Below are 25,438 nucleotides of genomic sequence, written 5' to 3'. Positions count from 1 at the left end.
TCCAAGGCCGGGCCATAAAAGGCAATAAAAGGCACAGGAGAACTGGAGCCATTTGATTCTGTTTCACAGGAAAACTTTCTAAATGTCCTCTATTGCTCTAGAAATGATTGAAAAGCATAAAGTATGGATGGAGAGAGTTGGACAATCAAGGTCTCTGCATTATTCTCTTTTCCACTTGACAAAGTTCAAGCCTTCAGTACTTGAAGGTTCATCATAAACCATTTCTGTTCCTATGACTTACTGGTAGTGCTTAAATGAGCAACTCAATAAGGTGTTTATGAAGCTGAAGTATTATTACATCTGAAGTTGATGCAAATGTCTCAGAATAGTATTTCCAGGGGAGTGTTTTTCTTTGTATGCATATTTTATTATCCAAGCTGTTTATGTTCAATTTATGTCTTCATATATTCCCTGTTGCCATAAAACACAAATCAGAGAAAGTGAGGGAATCAAAGATAGGAAACTTCATCCTAATGCGCATTACTGTATGGAAATACAGATTACATTAATTGTGGCAATGGTGTGCCGATGGTTTGATATGCAAAATGCGTAAAATAATATTGACACGTGCAGAAATCTCTCTGGGTCTCATCAGGTCTTTGATGCCACTGTAGTCCTTTTCAATGACAAACCCTCTCTTTTTAGCGATTCTTTTCCAAACACTAAACAAAATCAGTGCCTCTGCTGTACATGCATAACTTTCCTCCACTGAACCACCGTAGAAAAGCTTGTGACAGTTGTTTTGTCAGTGTCAAAACACCCACACATTGCCTTTTTCCCCCCTATAGCAGCCTTTCCATAGCAGAGTCAGCTCATAAAAACAGATATGCCACATTCAATGTATTATTTAAATCATCCATATCAAAGGCAGTCTTGATTCTGTCATGTTGAGATGATAGAGGTTTTGCTCCTGGTGGAATACCATCGCAATATACTGTATGCATGTTGTAGTCTTGTCCCAAACTGGGCTGAAGGTATTTATTGACCTGAAAACAAAGGGTGTGTATCCATCCTTTGCGAATTAAAAGGAGTCTAAAACTGGCAGAAACAAAAAATTCTGTTCTTTGTCAGATAATATAATGGTAGAGTTGTTGATGTTTAAGCAAGCTGTGAACAAAAGACTGTCAAATGCAGGCTTGATGACATGGACACCAGTGTTGGTTTACTCTGCTGCAGATGAATGTTGTCAGGTAACCACCATGCAGGAATTGAGGCATTTTATCCGGTTTCTCTATAGGGGAGTATAAACAGTAAAAAGTGATAGACAATACAAAATGAGAAGATCACACACAACAAACATGAAGAGACAGACTACAGCCCATCATTCGAAGCACATGCTGCTACTGAATGTGCCTTGTCTGCTGCAGAGCAGAGCTGTTTTGTAGCCTTCAGGACAACACAGTCATCACAGACATAAAACACTAGATGAAATGTTACGTCAAAATTCATGGGATAATAGTCCGCCACCTTACCTGGTTATTGTTTACAATCACCACCTATGGGCAGCAACTATGGTTGTTGGCTGTGCAGCACCTAAAAAACAATACTGGTGTATTGGTAGAAAAATACAAGGATTATAAGGACAACATAAGCCTCTTTCACCGTAGGTTTCAATTACAGCGAGCTTAAAACTTGACCCAGGTAAGGTGGCTGCTATATGGTTCTATCCCAGAATGGCAGGTCATTATGACATGTCACATCTAGTGTTTTATATCTATGGCAGTCATTCCTGCCACCCCTTCCTCCTCTGTGCTTGAAAGTGGTTTGCTGGTGTGCACATCAGAGGGAGGCCGTCTGTGTGCAAGTCAAGGCTTGTACTGAGCACAGGGTACTGCGGATGTTACCAAACACTCTGGAGATTTAGGGGTTGGAGCAAGTCCAGAACTTCAAAGGCTCAGTTGGGAACAGATATTCAAATCACAGTCAATGCCATGAAAGAATGGGATCTAAACCATTAAAATATCCGTTGGAGACACATAAACAAGGGGCAGCTTTTTGACTCTGTTTTTTACTTTGATATTAAGGCTGTATGTTGTTAACTTCCAGAGATTATCAAACGTACTGTATATGTACAAAAGTCTCAAAGCTACTATATGTAACTTTTCTCCTTAAAGTTTTTCTGATTCTGATTTTGTTTAAGCATATTCACACTGTAGGTACTTTCAGTGATAAATAGTGATTTTTTTCTGTATTTTGGTGCATAGGTAGTCCTTGTCCACCCAACACAATAGTTACGCAACAACAATTAGTGGACCTGATGTTTTTGCTCTTGGACCCTTACTGCCTGCTGAGAAGAGTCTGCAGAGATTTTGAATAACTTGTAACTTTTTCTCATGAACTACAGGTCAGAAAACACAAAATTAGGATATATCCACTGAATAAGTGTTTTCTTTCCCTGCTCATTAAGCCATGACAATGTTTTCAATCTACTTCTGATTCTAGAGGTCGGTCAGAGACATCAAATACATTTAGATACCCTTGGGATGTTGATAACTTGCAGAGGAAAGACAAACTAACAAATAGTCAAATATCCTGGGAAGTTTTCATGCTGTTGTAACCTATTTATTTTGGTTTTGAAGTAAGCAAAAAAATGTTGTGGTGTCAAAGAAACTCGCCATCTCAACAGTATTTCTCTCTTTCTTTCTGACAGGAGGCCAGTTTGTCAGTCTGGATGCTTTTCAGTGACAACACAGCCGCCACGCTGACATACTTTGATCCCAAAGACTACAACCTCAATGCCTCCGCACTGGATGACAAAGTTGTGTCGGTATCCCAGGAGCCCCAGCAACGCTGGCCTGTGGTGGTGGCAGAAGGAGAGGGATCTGGCGATATGGTGCGTGTAGAGATGACCATCTGTGAGGCCTGCCAGAAGACCAAACGCAAAAGCATCATCGCATCTGCTGCAGTTTATGTCAAGGTCCGCTTTGGCCCAGAGGAAGACTCGGAAGAAGAAGCGACCACCGAGGGTGAGATTGAGTTGGCGCCCGTCACCAGGCGTCCAATCATTGATCCAAACATCAGTGGAAGAATTTATGAGACATCTAATGAGCAGCCTGCCAGTGTTCCCATTGATTACACCAATTTTCCGACAATTAGCAACCAGGAGCGACCAACTGAGAGTGATGAAGAGGATGAAGACGACTTTGTGCATTCACCTCGCAACATGACTGACCTTGAGATTGGCATGTATGCTCTGCTGGGAGTCTTCTGTCTAGCCATCTTAGTCTTTCTCATCAACTGCATCGTCTTTGTGCTTAAATACCGCCATAAGCGGATCCCACCTGAGGGTCAGGCCAACATGGACCATTCCCACCACTGGGTGTTCCTGGGAAATGGCCAACCACTTAGGGCCCAATGTGATCTGTCACCACAACAGGTAGAAAGTCCCAGTAACCCTTTGGAAGGTGTACAGACTTGTTGCCATGGGGACCACCACAGCAGTGGCAGTTCCCAGACTAGTGTTCAAAGCCAGGTACATGGGCGCGGAGACGGCAGCTCTGGCGGCTCCACAAAGGAGAACGGTGAGGAGGCAAGTTCACCAACCTCCAAGCGCAAGAGAGTCAAGTTTACTACCTTTACCACCCTTCCCACAGAAGAGCTGCCCTATAACTCCATCCCCATAGCAGATGAAGAGGACATTCAGTGGGTTTGCCAGGATATGGGCTTTCAAGACCCAGAGGAACTGCACGATTACATGCGCAGAATAAAAGAAATAGCCTGAGACAGGAGGTGCAGTGTGAAGCACCGCTCTCAGCTTTCTAAAGAAACGTTCCTTTCTATTTTTCTCTTTTTCACCTAAGTGAAAGATAATTTTTCACAGACTAAAAGGCCAGCTGTTGTTTTGGTTAGGGTTTGTTCCATTTAGTTTGCACAGTGCTGTAATCTTATACACGCTCACACTTCTCAGAATGGAAGAAGAGAATGCAAGGACGCCAAAGACTTGACCCGAGGATCTCAGTCAGAGGAGAAATCTCTAAATCTTGGCTATGGGAAAACATGTTTTACTGGGAAGCTGAGCCATGGCTAGATGTTAGAGCTGCTCCAGCTCTTTTATTTTCAGGATTTGATTCTAGAGGAAGCCTGATATGGACAGGAGTGTAGAAGAGGTTTGGTACAGGATGTGTTTTTGCTGGTGCAGTTGGTGTCTGCAGTACTGTACCTAATCCAAACAAAGAGGCCTTTGATGAACAAAAGAACTCTCAAAGACTCTCATGAAAGCTATCTTAAAATCATTTTTGTTTTTGCCAAAGTAGGAAAAGCGTTCTTTTAAATGGCGAAAATTTCTTCATTGTTGTTCTTGGTGCAGCACACTCATGATTTGTACTCATGTTCATCCCTTACATTTTTCTACATTTCATAGGTAGTTAAAAGCAGTGCCCTACTACTAGTCCTTCTGGTCCTGAACAAATCTAATGCCTTATAAAAATGGTCACAGTTCACTACTTATATCAGCGCAGACACCCTGTTTTCTCACTATGGCTAGAGACAGTGTAGTAAGAGCGACTATGTATAATACTACAACTGATCTCAAGCATGAGGTATAAATAGAAAAGAGCTTGTGTATTGTGAGGATCTCTAACATTCTTTGCATGGAAGGGGATCTTGAGGCACAATCAGCAACTTTTTCCAAATTTGTAAATGTTTGTATTGTAATTATATAATCATTCCTACACATAACTAAAGTAAATATGTTATCATGCATTACACGCATGCCATGTCAGGCCTAAATACATGCAGACATTCCTCCCTAGTATATGTATATACCGTACAAAGCGAGGGTTGCCACTGGTTACTTATTCCAAGATAGAAGAGTGGGAAGCCGGTTTAAGTCTTGAAAATTTCATAATCTTGTGGTGAGTAGAAGGTTCCCCTCGGTAATGTTAGCTTTTTAACAAACTGGTATCACATTTGACTGTTGAACATGGGGATTTGCTATGCATCAGAGTTGTAACAGAATCATTCTCACTGAACACAAGATCCTCTAAACTCTGCAGGAAATGTCATCCACCCGAAAAGACGATTACTGAATAAATTATTGATTTTACTCCATCATTAAATCATGGCCATCACGTGTTGTCATGCTGTTTTTCAAACACACTGTGTTATTCTGTATGTATTCCCTATTTTGTTTAGTCTATTCCAGTGAACTCACATCAAGAGGTCACAAATTTACTTTGTCTGAACTATTGTGTATGGACAGGGCCAGAGACTAGTAGCTCTTACTGTTGAAGTAATCAATGCTGTTTATACTGGCATGTAAGCTGTGTGGATACCATGGGTGTGGTTGTGACAACATGTGAAAGTATCTCAGGATGCTGATTTGACTTGATAACATCCTGCCTGGACAAATCAGAGTGAGTGAAAACAATACAGCCAGTTGGTGTCATTTGCAGGTTTTGTTTTAAAGGTGTGTTACTTGCTGTGTTGAGCTTTTGGAGGGTTTTAACTACACTGAAAGAGAAAAAAGAAACAATCTGGGTGGGTTTAGAAAGGACATAAAATCTCACAAGTGAGATTTCAACTAAAACAATGTGAGGCAGCCAGACACGTTGTAACTGGGAGCATGATGACAGCAGAGCTAATAGTATTTTTAATTGCAGTTGCCCTGTTAGTGTAGCTTTTTAGTAAAAGAGTGGATGACTTTTGAAGGTTGTTATTCCAGCTCTGATTTCACATTAAACAAATTCTTTCAGGATTAATGAAACAACCATGAGATAAAAAAAAAAAAAAGCTTCTGTGTCACTTTCTTTTAATGCTGTACTGCATCTAAGGGCTTGGATTTTTCTTTTATGTTAACTGGTATTGGTGATCCTATGAGAAAACTAATGTTACTTGCTCCCTTTGTGGTGATAATGAGCATTTGTCACTTAAAATGTACAACTGTCACTCAAAATGTACATTTTGTAGCCATCCAACCTGCTTTTCAGCCCCTACGGCCTTATTAAAGACCCAATCCAGAATAGTTCTCCTTGTGGAAGCGCTGTTTTACAAATACCAGCTTGATATGGGAATGACACATTGAATCAGAGACATATTTTATATTGAAAATGTGTTGTTCTTCATTCAATAACATATGTGACGGCTAAACTCAAGTGTTAAATGTGAGCTGAAGGTGGAAATATTGTCAATACAGGAGTAAAACAGGCTTTACTTTTTCACTTATCTTAAAAGTTGCCATGAGATTATTTTCCATCAGTAAACCATACCTTTGAATATTCTACATGTACATGTATATAGACCCACATTTGATACACTCATACATCCTGGATTGGGACTTTAAGGATTTGGTTTACTGCATGCCCTCTATATGTTCCATGTGGTTGAAATGAATAATGACCTGATTCTAGTGTTACATAATATTCAATCTGTGTTATCATCTAAAGGGAAGATGAAGCATTGTGTTTGACAGTCCAAGCCCGTCCTTCAGCCACAGCATCAACATGATTTGCCATGAAATTAAGAGCAGCAGCAGCAGCAGCCAGCCAGCCGGAAATGTTTCAGTTTTAACTTTAAATGATGGTCTCTCAGGATGAATGTAGGATTCTTAACTAAATCTGGTTGTTTTGTGTTTAGTGTTAATGTGGTCAAGCCCATGCTGGTGACACTACTGTAACAGTATCTAATAGCAGCTTCTCATGATGTTTTCTTGTGGTTTTCCTGCTGATTTACTCACACAGTATGTAAATATGTTGCCTATTACATGGTAGATCTAAAAAAGATTTTATTTTTCAGATAATTATTACATCCTACTTCCTTCTGTGGTGCTTTTTTTTTTTTTTTTTTTTTTGTAATGCTGATTTGGTGAGGGTACACATACTGCGCATTTTGTATTTTCTCCAAGCTGCTACTAGAAACTTACAACAAATAATTGAACATCTTGCATTGTGTTTTCCTGCGCCCCCCGTGCACGGCGTGCACGGCTCAGTCGGCTGTGCCAAGTAACCACCACACTGACTATAATATGTTAATGTACAGAGCACTGTTAAATTTCCTGTATTCTCTTGACAACAAACCCTTGTATTTTCCCGTTATATGTAAAGTACTAAAGAAAATGCAATACACAAAGGATGTGTCATTTTTACTTCACTTACCATTATTGAAGACTAAACAAGAATGGTAATTTTGTACTTCAGCAAGATGTTTACTGTGTGTCAGCACAGATTTTATTAATAATTCAGCCTCAATAGCTTATATGACGGAACACTCTGACCTTGAAGGAGTTTGGCTCATCGGTTGCTTAATATCTCACTAGAGGATCGGTACCAAAATCATAAACATATTTGATTTATAGAGTATATGAAAGTAATGTTCTTCTGCAATTTATGAGTTACTTATATGTTGTTTTAACTTCCACACAAAACAATATGGATTGCTGGCAGATTCAGTGACAAGAACATCAAAACAAAAAAAACAAGGTTAAAAGTATTTTATGTGTTTGAATTTTAACTATACAGTATGTAGCTGACACCTTGTATGTATCCCTGTCAGGGTTTATCAGATCCTGGCTTGGGTCCTGCTAGTGTTTGAAGTCCATGGATCACTGCTGCTCATCCCCCACTGTGCTGAGTCTGAAGTCTCTCCCATCATATTCAATTGAAATTCCCACAGTAGTGTAAAGATCCTGCAGAGAGATGTGTATACAAACTTACACTACCGCACTTCTACTCATTCAGGAACTCCCGTCCACAAAATCCATACTTGGAGGTGTTTATTTATAGTCTGGAATGTTCGCTCCTTTACTTCACTTGGTTTGGGCAGCTGAGATCAAAGCCTTTTGAACTCAGGTAAGGCACACAGGTCGTTAGGAGGGAGTGAGTGGGTTTGTGGGAGTGAGGAGACAGATGCTGACATCAGATAGCCAGCGGCAAGACTTACATAGTAGACTGGAGAATAATACTGCCTTAAAGATCTTCACGTTCGTGGTTTTGTGTAAAAACAACTCCTTCAACTCAGGTAATTAGAGGTATATATTTTTAAAATGTATATAGATTTATGAGAAAGTTTTAAATTCAAATGATTGAAGAAATCCATAATTTATTCCCTGTGTGAGTTAAGCTTTGCATCCAAAAGAAGAAATGTTTTAAATAGTAGGTGTTCATGAAGGATCAGATTCAACATCTTCAAAGGTGAAGAGTTGTTTTCTGGACCAAATTCAGTTTTATGAGAAATAAACTGTGCACATACATATTGATCCGATGTGCACAGCACAAATTTTCAAATCAGTGAGGTAGTAAACATGAAATGTTCATCAATCTTTCTATTACATTTTCATTGCCTTTAGTTTATTAAAGTACTTGTCTTTATCAAGATAGGAAAAAATACCAGAACGGAGTCATATGACCTCTTACAAAGAAAAAACCCAGGCAGAAAGAAGCTGCCAAGTTGTATCCATTTGTATGAGAATAGGTGCTGGCGGGTCTGTGGTCCATGAGCCACTGTAGTAACTTCATAGCATATGTTTAGACACCCTCCACATGTGATATGTAAAGGTCATGATGCAACAATGTGGATTGATATCTCCATGGAGATTCTGGTAAACTCTACATAGCAACAGAGCTGTTCAGATAACCGTAATATAAAGGGCACCAGAACTTTTACATGGGAATTGATTTTATTTTCATATCCAAAAGTGGTTACTGATACCTAAAACATTTTGAATTTGTTCATTTTAGCTACACTGTCTAAACTGGACACTGGAAAAAGGAAGAAAAAAAGAAAACATACAGTGGTTGTCTTTCACTAAGACAACAAAAACAAACTATTGTCAGTCATTCCAAACATGTTCTTGTCTACTTAAGATATAATTGCAGAACATGTGGAGTCATAACTAGACAGACGATGCATTAATACTATCTTAAGCACCGGTTATAGAGATAAGCAGAGATAAGCAGAGATGAGATTATTAGGCTACTCGAAAAAGCCTTTGGCAAATTAATTTCAGCTATTATGACACACGATTTTAAGACGGTAATAAACATCTTCTACTGTGAGGACAAATCTGTGGTTTCAACCTAAATGTAGGATTCAGCTGGTCCAGCCACACCACTGACTACGACTGTGTTGTGTTTCCATATGGTCCTATATGGAAAAATGTACAGTAATTGGATTCATGTCATTTTTTTCCATTTCATATTCAACTAGTAATCTACTGCTGCAGATCTACTTAATTACACATTTTACTCTCAGATAAACAATGTGAGTGCACCTCTGTTAATAACAGGATCTCTCTGGTTTCACATATTATTTTGCTGATGCCGTGTGTCAGTGGCATTTCAGCACTGGAACAGATTCTGTTCAGTGGTAATTTGTTTCAATGTGGAGTGCAGGGGTGACTCTGAGTGAATCAATCTGCAGGCCCTCGGCGAGCATACCAGTTATTTATGCCTTATCTAACCCATAATAAAGGGTCGCTTCAGCAGTGGGGGTCCTCCAAACCAGTATTCACATCAAACCTCTTAGGAGCACCACTGAAAAATCCTTCATGTTTAAACTCGTTCCCAGACAGTGTATAGATAAAGTACTTCAGTCCTTGGACTTAAATTTAATTACTGTTATACATTTTACACAAGAAATGGTGGAATCTAAAGAAAAAAAACACCATAAAGTACTTTTAAAAAGCAACTGGTGGTGATGTAGCTTAGATTTCTGGCCCCATTTTTATGTTTTGTAAGGTTTGTTGTTTGTTTTTTTTCTCTCTAAATTTTACTCCTGTGGATAACAGGCCAGTCATGGAGACTGTGATTTCATGTCAAGATATTTCCAGAGCAGCTACAATGAAGCCTGACAGCAGAAATATCTTTAACTATATAAAACATCAACAGTAAATGTCAGGTTTCTGTGTCAGTCCCCCTGAATCAAAGACAGAGGCATCTTTCTAGACTCACCATTTTCACAGGCACTCAGCAATCATAAAGGGAGAAATCAGTCATATAGCTGAGACAGATATAACAGCTTCACACTGACAGCTGCCTCTATAGACCATAATGCAAAGCTGAGACAAGGCATGTTGCATTTTAGGTAAGAGCTACAACTCTTAATGTGACAGGAAAAAAATCCCTACCTGTGCTATCTGCATTTCTCTTTTATATATTTATATACATATATACTTGTAAGTTAAAAGCTCCTTCTCTGGAGAGATTAAGTAAGAAATCACTATGTGAAATAGAAGTAAATAGACAGGCTGAGGGAAAGTTGACACCCAAAAAGTACATTTGGGTATTTTTTTCAACTTCTTGAGCGCAACGCACATCACAACTGTAATTTCTTGAGTGCTACGAAGGACGCATTAAAGGGGAATTCCCTTGATTTTACAGATGGAAGTCAGTTTACAGGTTTTGGGGAGTGTCAGCGTCAGTTGGGGCTGAAGACTATAAGTTTGAAAATTAAAAATATAAGTTTGAAAATGGGGGTTTGGAGTTAGAAAGAAGGGAGGTTAACAGACCTCTGTAGCTCGAGGCTACATTAGCTGCTACAATCATAACACACATGAATCTCCAACTGAACTGTTGGTGTTTCGAATTGCATTATGGGTAATGTATGTGCCAGGTTTTGACGAGGAAGAAAAACGTGTGAAGTAAAAAAAGACGATATCTCTGCTGCATCAATTTTCATCCTCTATTTTTTAAATTGTCTGTCATGAGTCCAACGATATAATTGGAGTGCTAATGCTAAATCTGTGGATTAGTCTATTAATGATCAACACTAATCAACAGTAATGTGTTTTGCAATATTCTCTAAGATTTATGCCTCCACCCCAATACAATGGAGGTGAATGGAATTTCGTGTGGTGCTCACAGAAGGGGAAAAGGCTCAGGATGCTGATATACTACATGTTATTGTCAACAGATCCCATGAAAAGACCAAAACTTTCCAACTTCTCTACCCTGTCCGTGGCACTCAGCCTCAAGCCCATTGTTCCTTACAGGAGATGTAAATCTTTAAAAAACAAAAATATACGTTTTATTTTTAAAAAGGCTAAGTAATTTCTTAAAAAAGCTAGGCTCAGTAGTTTTAAACAGAAGGAGTAAATGTGCGTTTGGGGACTATTTTCAGCTGTGGATTAATTCAAATCAGTTGCTCTAGGCTAGCGAGTATTTACAGCAGGACAGTGTATGTGGTTTGACTCAAAATAAAACACAGTGGCTGTGCTCATGGAAGTGAAAGAACATGTCACCTCATGCAACGGTGCAACTAACTAATGTGTTTTTAATAGATTTTAAACAATTGGACTTTTCATAGGATTTGTTGACAATTAGGGGAAAAAATATAACTAGACTTATCCTTTAGAAAATTCAACATGATCATTTCTGTCAGAAGTCAGTCTCTCCTTTACTCTGGATAATCCACAGGCTTTGCTATGAACAATTTTCACAGCTTCAGTGTTAATTAAGTTTCACTGAAAACTGTTTACAGCATGTTCTCTGGATCAAATCCCAGGACATTATTTCTTTCTTAAGTGCCATTTCGAATGCTTTGAGCACCACAAACAAAATTCCATTTACCTGAGGTGGAGGAGGGAGTCAGTTTGACATGTAATAGCAGGAAAAGCACAGGTGGAATTACCGTAATTACTTTAATAATCATGGCTACAATCCATGGGTGAGTTCATCCTGCACTGGAATGCATATCAGCTGTACAACAGATCTAAAGCAGCAGAAATCTCAGGCAGATATCCCTGATGTAGAGCAAATAAAGTATGTAAGAAAATGTGTTATTTTGTAAGTCTAGCAAAGTAATTTTAACATATTAAGGGTCAGTTCACCTGACTTACTGGTATTTGCGTAGGCTTGGGTAAACTGGCTTTAACAGCTACCATTTTTATTTTCGACTTGTGTTCACTGACATTTAGCTTCTTTCAGATGAGTGTAAAATATTTCATAGGGAGGTGAAGGATGATGAAGAACACTGAGTAACTTTAGCTTCTAGGTGTGCTGGACAAGGTGACACCAACAAAGATGCTATTTTATTTTTGACTTTTTTACCACATGCCACACATTGATAGACATCCGTCAACTCTGGCTTGCTAACATGACATGCTGTAGCAGTAATAAAGCTAACCCAGACTACACAAAATCAGCTCTTGCTCTAGGAGGAGGCTTTTTCATAAAGTAATCTTTAAGCCATTAGGATCAAACATATGTAGGTGGTGTTGATGGAATCAATAGAATACAGTTAGGTCTTTTCTGCAGCTTTGACACAGTGATGTTGCACTTAAATGAAAATTTGTTTGTTGATGAAAAGCTCAAATAAGAGAGGTGTTGCCATAAAGAGGCAGCATCAAAATAAGCTGCATTCACAGACACATGTTGACATCTCTCAGCCAGGTCAATGTGCTGCAACAGGCGCCTTTCTACCCAAACCAACATTCATTGCTTTAAATACTGTGTAATCAGTAGCTGCTGTAGAGTGTTTGGCGAGCGCTCACCAAAGCAATATGTTCTCCCACTGCTCGACTTGCATAATCCCAGCATCTATTTCCTTTTTTTAATCAAAGGTACAAGCTGTGCAGACTGAGTTGAACTACCATGATGTTTTTTTTTTTTTTTTTTTTTTAAATAAATCTATCTAGATGTTTTTTTTGTTTGTTTGTTTCCTGTGGGAAGATGGTTTTGCAACCAAGGACAACAAAACCATTATTCATCATGGTGGGCAAGACGGCAGTTTAAAAATTTTATTGAAAAATTTTATTTATTGCTCAAGGTAAGCATGTCCTGTTATCAGCCTTCATCAATGAATGGAAACCTAGAGAATTGAAGAGAAGGCAAGCTAACCATTTTCTCTTGTACATGAAGTCCTATAAGCCCTCAAAAATAAAAAAAAACACATAACAGATAAACACAAAATAAATTATATGTTTTTCAAGCCTTTGTTGTAGCAACCTTTATTGCTTTTTAATGGTCTCTTTGGTCTCTGTGCTAAAACTACAGTGCAGACAGCAACTATACAACATACCAAATAACCATACATGTTTTATGAACACAAGTGCCCAATGAAAAATTCAACTTTTCTTACCCCAACACCAAATTGTCAACATGTCCTGTCCTATAAGGCCTGAAATCATAAGTTAGAGGACAAGGTTCAGCTATTATTTATTTGAGTTTAATGTATGCACAACAACAGTGTTGACAGCTCATGCCATCGCATCCTGTCAACCATCCAGAGTTGTTCAATTTGAGGGCGCTTTTCAGAGTGATCCCTGAAGCATGAGTGTGTGGGAGTCTGTTTGGCTCCTGGGATGGCTCTCAGGAAACATGAGTCAAAGCTTAAGAACATAGCTTTTGGTCACTGAGTGACACCTGCTATGATGTGTGTGAGACTGTGCATTCAGACCACAACTCACCTGCGTGTCAGTGGGCCCTCAGAGAAGACCCAACAACAATGACTGAGGCTATGGCTGCTGCTTACTGGTCCTTTAGATGTGTGCTGTTTGAAAATAAGAAACATATTCAGAAACATAAGCTGCAGCTGAATATTAGTTGTGGAGTCTGAAGAAAAACTAAGAAAAACTACAGCATCAGGCGTGTTGGGAAATGCCCAAAATTAAATATGTGTACATTCCATAGACTCTTTATAAAGATGGACATAGCGAAGTGTGACGTCACCCATTGGTTTGCATTGGAGCTGGTTTTTATCCCAGAGCTGCAGATTATGGTCAGAGCCATCTTTTCAAATTGGAACCAGGACCTTCCAAGTAAGGAGTGTGGGGTGTTGCCTTTCACGCTCTGGAAACACGCCCCGCCGAGTAGTGCACACTTGGGCACAACGTTAGCACAGTTTATCTAAGTTGTACTAACAGGGCAGGTATCATAATTGAGTAACCTTAAACTTAGTGAAATATTGCGATAATAGTCTGATTTAGTGATTCCTGGAACCAGGGAGAGCAGCAGGCAAGCGAACTGTCAATCAGAGCTGTCACGCGATGTTAGCTGTTAGCTGTTAGCGATTGAGACCATAATGACTTATTGACTTTACTTAGTATTTCTAGAGAGAAGATGACGGTTTTTGAATGGGAGTCAATTGGAGTCAGGGATTTTTTGGAATCAGCATCTAGCAGCCGTCGGTGGCATTACGCTTTAAATTACTTCTACATTGGCTTCAGCCTCAAGCTGTGGTAGTTGTCACTTGGTATGTTCAAGCAACAAAGCCCTCTAGAGGCTGTAGAAATTATGACTCTTGTCTGTCAGAGTCAAAGGTACATTAGTGCAATGTTATTATATAGGAGGGATGTGCAGAGATCTCAGTATTTGTATTTGTATCTGTATTTGTTGAGGCAGCAAAATTATTTGTATCTGTATTTGTATTTGAATAAAAGTGGAGAGAGACTTAAAAATCCTGTTTTTGTGTTTATGAAACTTTTAATTTTAGAAAATTACAATAAGTGTTCATGAATAAACTACCTTATAAAGGAGGTCCCCACACTGGGTCTTGAACTGGACTCTCCCAGATCATTGATGACTGTGCTGATTACTGAGATAAAACGTCACGCATCGCCTCACTGCAGACAGACCTCTACCTATTTATACACCCATAACACAGAGACAGCACATCGTGTAACATGTAGAGAGGAACTTCAAAGGCAATTATTGCTGTGCACTTTTCAGTTATTGCCTATTTTTTACAACCTAACTTTGTGGAAAGGAGAAGGGGAACAACAGGTTATGGAGAGTCCCTTGGGAGCACTTTGCTTGTGTCAGTAGCTCAGCTTTATCTCTGGGGAACACCCATCAAATAATTTTTAAATATTTGTATAAAACCCACTATTTGTGCTTTGCCGAATAATGTATTTGTATTTGGGCACACCCCTATTATATAGCCACAAACTCCAAATAGTCAGGTGTGCGGTAGGATTGGACAATAAAACTGGACTTTGACAGACAGCTGCTCACTTCTCGTTTTCTACTGTCAAACAATGTTGGTTTCTTTTAAGCAGGACCAGGGTCATTCCCTAATCTTAACCAAGTCATTTTGGGGTGTAAACCTTACCAAACATCACAGTGTCAGATCAGCGACAGTGACTTGTAACAGCAACGAATGATGCCATTTTATTCTGCCAATAGAGCAGATAGCATCAGATCAGAAAATGCTCATACACGTCATTCTGGAGGGCAATTACAATGTATTTTGTCAACTTATTTGGAGTTAAGAGGTTTCAGATCTCGTTCATCACTTCCTGTGTGGATCTTAGTCCCCGAATCTCATTGGCAATATCAGAAAGTTTCACCTGGAATTGTTGTTTAAACCCATTGCTGCTGCTGCTTGATGGCCATACTTCACTTCATCTAGGGTGCTAGAAAAAACCTGTTTTTTTTAAAAATCATTTCTGCAGCGATCTCCGTGTAATGACATGCAAATGCATTTCTCAGACGGTGAAAATGTGTTTTTAGTCCATTGCCACCTTCACAGCAGGCCTCGGAAGCTCAGCCCACTTTGATGTTGGAGCTCAGCTCATGATGCCTTCATGTCATGTCGGAAGTCTGCGTAGGTTCCGATGTCACCCACTTAGTGTCATGAATTGTGTAAGCGTTGCCACAAGCAGCAAACGTGTAAGTGGTGATCCACCAATTTTGCTGTACATGATGCTAAAACTGATCTGTTTTGAACAACTGAATGCAATCAACTTTATTAATATAAAGCCATTTTTTCTGTTGTTTATTTATGGTTGACTTTAAAGTTTAAATAAACTGAAGTTAAAGTTAGGGTTCAGATGGACTCTTTCAGGTGTGCTTCTGCTTTTTGTTACATAATGTGCATCAATCTTAGAGGCCTTCTTGGAAGTACAGAACTCAAATTGATAATAAATAATAATGCAAATTGTTTACACCCTAAGATGTAATGAAAGCTCCATACACACACACAAACACACAGGTAGACTTAATAGGAACTGTTGGCAGCCTCCCGTAAATGGCTGAGAAAGGGAGGGTTTACAGTCTCAGTGGGAGTCAACATGTTGTCAGGGTCCATCGGCAGCAAGCCCTCTGCAAGAAGGTGATAACCCCAAGCCGTTTTCTCAGCCAACATGTCTGACTTAATCATCAGTAAGAGTCTGACCTAGAAGAGGAAATGCAAAGAAAGCAAGTACCATAACAAACAAACCACATATTGTTGTAAATCTGCATGACGTATCTGTTGTGACAAACTCATGAATCTTGGATGCATTTTAAGTTGGAAATATGATGAATAAAAACGTTCCATTGCCTCCACAGCAAAGAGACGTACACATAATGTTTTAACATCCTTTAATTTCACCTGTTTTGTTGCATTCTCCAACTGTACATACATAGTAATATAAATACTACCACTAACCTCACAATTGTATCTAAAAGAAGTGGTAACTCTATGCAGACTTAATTAAAGGAACAATGGAAACATAACATGCAGAGGTATAAGTCGATATTTTGCATTACCAGAACAGTTGGACAGCCACTTTCTTCAGTGGATGCTTCATGGAGGGATCCTTTATTATGTGATGCCTAAATCCATAAGACAGTCCAATCATGATGAGACCTGCCCGTTCTTGGTTGTATAAAATGAAGAGCTGGGGTTTACTCAATGCTTCAAATGTAATTTAAACTAATGTCAAACATAAAGTTGAACTAAATTATTAGTTATGGCCACACTTTTTGAGCCTTTGTGGAAATTTGAGGAATAAATGATCAAGACACTTTCACATCCTGAGGAAACACATTTTGAGCATTATCCTTTGTCCACCTAAAAAAAGAATAATGAAGTGTATCATAGATAATCATGGATAGTAATACACTATATATACACAATAATACACTACTGTATGGATCTGTCTCAAAAAAGAAGCCTGAAGTAGGACATGGGGATAAATCTGCAGGTACACAACTGTAAATCAGAGCATCCTCAGAGTTATTCACACATTTCTGTCAACATGTAAAGAATAATTTTTTGAAGAGCTTGTTCTACAGAAATCTATTAAATGGGTGAAAGAAGATGAGATCAATGTAAAAAAAAAAAAAGATTTTCTTTGACAGACAGATATAGATCTGTAGTGAATTGATTCTGTCTCTCCTGAGACTGAAAATGTAATTGCTGTTATTAGTCTCTGCATTTCTAAATAAACTACAGTAACTGTTGTCTTCAGGGAGAAGGAACATGTCACCCATTGCTATGGTGTGGCTCATTGACATGTTTTTTATAGTTTTTAGACAACATCGGAGGTCTACAGCACAGAGGAATAAGATATATCAGGCCTTGGATACACACACAATACTGTAAGTATTAACGGTGTGAATCAGATGATCAGAAAACATTATTTTCTGATTGTTTCACAGTGTTTGTGTTCTAAAGCACAAATAAACACAACCACACCCCTGCACACCTCTGCACAGCCCTGTGGGAAGGTGCTGCCGGACTTTGTGTGAATGCAGAGCTTCATCCTGACCGCTGTGGCCTCTCTGCTCTGCGTATATGTAGCTCAGCCCCACCCTTGGTCAAGCCAGGTCAGAGAGGAGCAGAGGAGAAAGACGGAGACAGCGATGTAACCTGGTCGCTACACTATGAGTCCCGACCTCACACCCTGCATGCTGTTATTGGCTGGGGGCTACACACCCACTGCCCAAAGGCTGACGCCCAGAAACATCCCGAATACAGCAAAATAATAAGAAAATAAGAAAATACAGGCAGAGGGCAGAGTCTCTGTAGATAAATACACTGCCACACACTTCTAGTGGGTCATAAGCGATGATTGATATGAATTACTTTTGTATGAGTCTATACATTGTTTTTTAAGAAAATCTTGCATAGTATACCTTTATGTTCTCCACATGAGCACACATATATTAAATGAGAATCATAATATTACAATCCCAGAGGACGTTTTAAAGAAACAAGACAAGACAAGAGTTTGATCCTGCTTGTAAGTCATAGCACACTAGCATGTACTGCTGCACATACTCAATTAACCCATCATGTTACATGACGATTGTATAATTTATATACATCATACATGATTCATCTCTAGCTATAGAAGAATGCCCAGACTGGTGTGAACTGAACCGAAAACTGTCTCACAACCCACACTGCTTTGAAGGACTTTAACTCTATATTATCTGATATTTTTCAGGTTTTTTTAAAGCAACATCCAGGAGGTCACTAAATTTCCCACCAAGTAGCTGTGATGTAACCAGTTACAGTCTCCTCTGTACCTCTGGCATGTTTGAGTCCTTACCAGCCCTTGCAAGTGGTTATCAACTTTCTTTGGGTTTTGTAATGCGCTGTTCACATAAAAAGGCGATGCTTGTAACAAATAGCCAATTTCATGCAACATGAGGAAATCTTGATGAGTTTATTTACTGGGCTATGATTACTGTATTGATCTCTGTGGGGAAATGAGGTTGCGAAAAAAAATCATATGATCATAATGTCAATACAACGCTGGAATACAAAGAAAACGCTGTAGTGGAGCACACTCAAGTACTGTAGTTGTTGATGTGCTTTACTTGACTATTTCAATTTTCTGCTACTTTATACTCCTTCAATACACTTATCTAAAAGCTATAGTTATGTTTACCTTTCAGATAATGTTATATAAAAACATACAATTAACTTGTAAAGTACCTAAAATGAGCTCCACAGTCACAGCACAGGACTTTTACTTAAAGGATCTGAATACTTCTTCCACCACTGAGCAAAAGACATGTATCTCCAGTATGTCAACCTTTCAGAAGTTAATAAACAGACTTGGTTTAAACTTTGTCACAATGCTTCTTTGAGATAATCCAGTGGACTTTTGAATAGATTTTTTTGTGTAACAGTTCAAGAACATGGCTGGCAATTTCTCATATTTTTCTTATTGTCAAAAAATATCATGTTCAGAACCAAACCAACAATGCTGGTTACAAGTATTGTGTGTGTATCTTATTCCTCTGTGCCGTTGACCTACCTTTTTGTCCAAAAACTATTAAAAAGACATGACATGACTTTATACTGAAGTTATTTACAATGCACAATATAGTCTCTGAAATCTTTTCATAAAGAGCTCAGCTCAGGTTGAGAGACACTCTAAAAGCCTATTTGCAATTTTTAGGAGTCAAGCTAGTGAAGGTCTGTAAACAGCACTGCATTCCTGCACATGCTCAGTGGTGTCTACATAGAACTACTCTCTGGAGACTGAAAATGTGATCACTGTTATTGGTCTTTGCAGCCATTTCTAAATAAACTAACATGCCCATACTCTTCATAATGAAGAAACATGTCACCCAATGCAATGTTGTGGATCACTGATGAGTTTTTGATTTGTTTTTTGATAACAATGGCACAGAGGAATAAGATATATCAGGCTTTGGATACACACACAATATTTCCCATATCCTTTAAAGAGAATCTTCTGAAGCCACAGAGAAGCATGTAATCCTCCACTTTATATGAAAATATGGAAATCATCAAACTTTGAAATACATGTTTTTTAACAGCAGCTTACAATTTCACCACATACTGTACAAGTGGCTTTAGAAAACAAATATATTACTAATTCGTAACATAATGAGCACAACATAAACATAAGAAAATTAACATTGTCTCTCCTGCTGAGGTTATTTAATCACAGATATAAAATGTAAACTGATCACCAGGTGGACCCTCTTCTTGTTGAGACAACACCGTGTCTGAGACTGTAAAAGAGTCAGCTTCACGCTGAGGTGATGAACTGCAGATGCATTCTGCAACATCAATCACTCTTTGGAATCCAATGAATAATTTTCAGCACTCTAAATATGGAGTAGTAAATTTAATTCATTATTGATAACTATCATCAAACAATGCAAGCTACCTGCTAGTTTAGTATGCCATCTTTAGCGGGCAAATGGCCTGGAAAGGCAACAAACATTCATTATATGTTTGATATAATAAATCATCACAGAAGGTAAAGAAGCTGCGCTGCTCTCTGAACAGCACTGCCTTGAGTTGATGAATTGGTGAATGTCTAGTCCTTTAAACTACTCTGTGTTTTTGTTGTTTATCTTTCTTTTTTTCTTAAGAAGCGTCGTGTCACTTTAGAGTGTGAATAACTTTAGAAATCTGCACTGGCTTGAGCACAAACATTGGATCGCTATGATTATAATTTTCTACTGAGCTGTGTTGATGCATCCTGATGCAAGTTTCCCTACTGGCTGATTAAAAACAAATTCATAATTTATTTTATTCTTATTTATCCCATTAGGCCCACTGGAAACTTGGTAACACTTTAAGGACATTTTTGAGTATTTCCAATGTAATTGTGAAAAAACAACTACTATGAATCATTCATAAGTGTGTATAAACAACTAGTGAATAATTAATAACACAGTAGAACATCGTTGTAATCATATTTAATGATATAGCATTACATACAAATCCTTTAATTTGTTATAAAACATTTATTAACGGTTTACACACATGTACAAATCAGTCAAAGGTGGGTTTAAGCTGTTTAGAAAGGTGTTAAAACTCATGACGACACAGAGTTTTGTTAACCAGTAGTTTGACAAAAAATTCTTCCTTACTACTTCCTCTTCCAAAGCTTTTTAGCCTTATCTCAGAGCTTTCATCAGAGAAGAGTGAAGTATTTATACATTTAAAACATACTTAATTTATACCTATAGTTATAAGTAATTAATTAATAAAAGCCATAAACATATATAATTAATATAATAATGTTGTAATTATACATATAAATAATAAACATATGCTTTGTATTTTATATTTAATCATATATGTGTTATTATATTGTCAGTATATATTTGTTATCTGTTTAAACACCAGTTATGGATGCTTCACTGAAGACGTTATTGTCAACAAAATACATTAACAAACTCCTAAAAAGTCCTTATATCTGCTTATAACGACATTAAATTGAGTTACAAACCCTTTATTAATTCTATATATATATATTGCTCAAGAACGCTAAAGGCCGTCTGTAGGGTTTCAAAATAAACTGTTACTGGAAACTTTGTTGTAGTGGATGGATGGCAGGCTTTATGAGTCTATTATGTTGTAATTATGCAGCATAGTAAGCAAATGCTTTAATTATTTACAGGACCTTATGATGTATGATGAGCCTGTTTCTTTATGCCCATGTATACACACAAAACCATAGTTTTTTCTCAATTTTTGATACTGCAGGAACCTGTGTGAAGTTGCCACGTGAGGAGAATCTAATGCACCTGATCAACAGCTTGCTTGTCATCTTTACAGAATCAATATCAATCAATATTCTCTGTCATTGGTCGCAGTTCATCACAGAGATGTGACTCTGTAAAACTGCATGCTTCCTCCAGCAAGAACAAACTCAACTACACAGAACTTTCAAAAGCATATGTCTTCAGACTCAGTAAGGATGATCTTTGGCGTCGGATGACCCTGTACAAGACTGGGCCTGGACTGGACTGTATAAACATTGTCTGTGAACACCAGACCAAAGCTGGTCTCATCACTGCCTGGGAGGTAGTCAAAGTCATCGAATCAGAGAACAACCAGAGGCATCCAAATGTCAAGGACTATTTTTGAATAGATGTACTGTAAATACATATGTGTATTCATTCTGTGTACACTTTATGTGAGTCACTCTGCAGTCTGCAGGCATTCAGGGAATAAAGTATCAGTCTAGGTTAATATAATGTTACTGGCATTTGCCAGAGAAAACCATAAAACCACTTCATAGAAGCCTCAGCCTATCTTAAATATTAAAATATACAGAGAACTTTGAAAAGACAGCTTAAACTTCCATGAAAAGTTCCAGGTGCTGTAGTACAGTAAGTAACCAGGACTGAATTGCACCGATTGTTTGTAAATAACTTTATGCAAGTTTGTGCATAAATTCCTTTCTAAGTTCATAGTAACTACTAGCTAATTTATCAGGTTGCACCATAGTAACCAGTTTACTGTGTAATTCAGTTGCTAGGAAACATCTGTAGCCATATATCTATTATAAACATAGCCTAGTATTCATGCAGTTTACAGAGAGAGGTAAATATCAGATTATGCTAAACTAACTGTGGTCATTCAGTCTAACGTTATTTAAATAAAGTTTTCTAATTTGAAGTTTAGTGTGTTTTTTTTACTGTGAAATGTAAAGTGTCAGGTCAGATATGATCATTCGGTAAATTACCTCTTTTACTCCTCAGTCTAAATAGGTTGGATATTAACAAGCTAACATTAGCTTTTCACTTTTATAAACACTTATAACTAGCTAAGTTTGACCCATAGACTGTATGTCAAGATGGACATAGCGAGGTGTGACGTCACCCGTGGGTTTGCATTAGAGCCAATTTGAAGCTGTCAGTGACAAATTGCACTTTGCGGGACTGCCGCATTGGCCTCAAGTTGTTAGTTGCCACTCGCTTTGAATTTATGAACACCTGGATCAACTACTGTGGTGGTGCTATGATGAATTCCAGGAGATTTGTACTTCTTAGAACTGTAGAAGTATGTGAGGAGTCTTTACCGAGCGCTTAAGGGTCCAGACAAAACCACTTAATGTACTATTACGTCTAGATTTGAGTTATGAAGTTAAGTTTCAAGGGGAATTTCCCAAAGACGGTTCTAAGTATAGCCTTGTTATCAGGATAAATCAAAGAAACTTGTATAATTCTAGTGGGAGTTAATGTTTCTAAGAGAAGAGATGTAAGTGTCTGGTGTTCTACTGGAGAGATTTGACACCATTCCCTCACAAAAGATTCCCTCATATGGAGGTTAACTGTGGATGGTAGCTGACACAAATGTGGAAGCTCACATTTGTGTGAAATTGTGTTGAAATGTGATGACTGGAATAGTTGTGATGTATGTTTGTGAGAAACAGGCTTTGTGTAAATGAGCTTGACTCTGGCAACATTGGGCCTCATTCACTAACAGTGCATACACACAAATCTGTGTGCATATGTCTTAAGCACAAATCTGGGATTCATATGTTCTTACTTAGATCATGCCTTAGAACCACTCAGAACTGCCTTAGACCACGCATACGCACAAATCATAAATGCCCCATGGTCTTAAAAAAATCACATAGTCAATATTTATTCAGTATTAGAATCACAATTATTTAAAAAATACAAACATTTAAAAGTGTGGAATTGCTAATAATACACAATTTATTTACTAATTAAAAAAAGATAACTAAGATGTTGTAATCCATAAATTATCATTATAAATGTAATGAAATTATTAATATATTAAAATTATCCTTTTCCCACTTGAATTCATGATCAGGCTCCAAATGGTTGTGCCAATGACATGTTTACCAGCCAAATCTGCCTTTTTTGGCTTCTACTTCTGAAACTATTGTTTGCATTTCACTAGTAGTAAAGATTTTCTACATTTTTACCATCACTGCCCTCTTTGCAATGAGTGACAGCTCTCTCCGCTGCTGCACCGCTCCAACTGAGCTTTCCTCAGAGAAATGGAGGGGCGATAGTATGCTAATTACTGATAGCGAGCACACACCTGTCAATTAAGTTGGTTCAGTAACATACGCACGGTGGTAAGAATAAAATTGCCCACACGTGTCATGAATCCGATGGTGGCCATTATCAGGAATTAATGGATACCCTGCAGCCAGTTTATATATATATATATATGTGTGTGTGTGTGTGTGTGTGTGTGTGTATGTATGAATGTATATGTATATAAGGTAAGACTAAAGCAGCAAGGTTTTTCAAAACTCCACCATCACAAAGAACAGGTATAGTCAAATGATTAAAACGGTATTAGCCAGGAAGGTTTGTATTAGCATATTAATGGATATTACATGATTCTTTATTGATCCCTGAGAGAATCACATTTTCTCTTCCACAGGATATCAGATCAAGTAAATCCAACTTCATTTATAGAGCAGAAATTGTTTAAAATTTCAAAATCCTTTAATAGCAGAAGCAGTACAGTGACCTGAGAATAGGAGGTTGGGAAAACATTGAGTTAATGTTAATATAAAACAATAAAAAGAAGTTATAAGTGATAAATATATGGGTAGCAAGGTTCAGTGTCTTGCTCAAAGACGCTTCAGCTGGAAATAACTGCTGACAGAAGAGCTTGTACCGGGGGTCAAAGGCACAGCTTTGCCAATAGAGTCTAAACTTATTGATAGAAATCTGAGTACTGAAAGAGTGACAAGCTGAGCCAAAGTCAATGACTTTTTTTTAGCTGGTGAGATGCAGTATGTAACAGGGTTTATGATCACTGTATTGTCCAGTTAGAGGTCTAAATCAGTAAATAATTAATAAAAATAAAAAAGTTTTCTCAGCATCCAAAGTGCCATGATTACTTCCACACTTGATATAGCATTGATTTTTGCAGAAGGGAAAAGGTGAACCAAAACTTAATGGGCATGTCAATAATACACTGAATGACCAAAATCTTTTCCAGGAAGTCTTTGAAACAAAGGAGAATGGTCTTTACTTACTGAATGACTGGCCTAATTTAACATAAGGGAAATAATATGTCTCCATCTAGAAATCTTTGTGATTATGCCTAAGATGGTGTGAACAATTCATGGACAATGCGCTGATTGTAAGTATGACAAGAAGTCATTTGTGATATTCTCATGTTGGGACTTCAGTACTTGTTGATGTTTTGTGCTATTTATAGTTATTTTATTTTTTGTTTTTGCATATTTTATGTTGGATTGAATAGCCTATCTGTTATTTTTTGTGCAATTTGGACATATTGTATGTTGTCTTTTGCCACAGTAAAATCCATTTTTTAAATAAATTACTATAGTTGATCACAAGGCACCAAAAAATAATAAGGAATTGAAAATTTTCAATTTTCTCTTGTTCTTGTATATTTACTGACTTTTTAACAGAACGATGTACATATAATGTACATATGTCATATATACAAACAAAACTGATTACACCTGGGATATAGTCAAATATAAAATAAATAAATAAATATAAAGATATATATATATATTTGTCTGTAAAAAAAATAATGAAACAAAAGGATAAATTAAAGAAATATGTTAATATACAGTTCACAAAAATATTATGTTTTCATTGCCGTCTTGTTTCCTATCTAATTGTTGTGCCATAATTCTTGACAAAAGTGTCAATGTCCAATGCCCCGAATGAATGTTTAAGTGTGTGTAAATGAAATGAATAAACAGATGGCAAATAGTTTCTTTTTCTAATCCCCAGAAATCACAAGAATATTTAATAGCCTATCCAATCTAAACCTTTCCAACACCTGTAGCCTACATGTGAAGCAAAATTCTATAACAAGCCTCTCTTACTTTATTATTAACACAATATTTATCACAAAATTTTGTACCATTTCAATTCTCCATACAGACAAGAACAAAAACATATCGCCGGGCCGGGGGAACATTTAAGTATCAACTTTGAGCATGGATGTATTGTGGGCAGTATGCTAGGTAGCCTCCATTACCCTGCAGACACTCCAAGTCCACTTTACTACGGCAAGCAGAATGCGGACACTAACCCTT

The 25,438-nt window shown here is 37.8% G+C and overlaps 1 protein-coding gene across 2 annotated transcripts in view; it reads left to right on the top strand.

Annotated features, from left to right (window-relative positions):
• Positions 1 to 5,057, top strand: part of tmem132e (transmembrane protein 132E) — a 397,169-nt gene extending 392,112 nt beyond the window's left edge. For both annotated transcript variants that reach the window (XM_067608832.1, XM_067608831.1), the window contains exon 9: positions 2,651 to 5,057. In XM_067608832.1, coding sequence (XP_067464933.1) covers positions 2,651 to 3,721 — 1,071 coding nt within the window. In that variant the 3' untranslated portion in view covers positions 3,722 to 5,057. The remainder of the gene's footprint in view (positions 1 to 2,650) is intronic.
• Positions 5,058 to 25,438: the final 20,381 nt, after the last annotated feature.

This window comes from Thunnus thynnus, chromosome 13 (assembly GCF_963924715.1).
Source record: "Thunnus thynnus chromosome 13, fThuThy2.1, whole genome shotgun sequence".
In the NCBI taxonomy this organism is placed as follows: Eukaryota; Metazoa; Chordata; class Actinopteri; order Scombriformes; family Scombridae; genus Thunnus; species Thunnus thynnus.
Note: the sequence above shows the minus strand (reverse complement) of the source record. Positions and strands in the feature narration are given on the sequence as shown.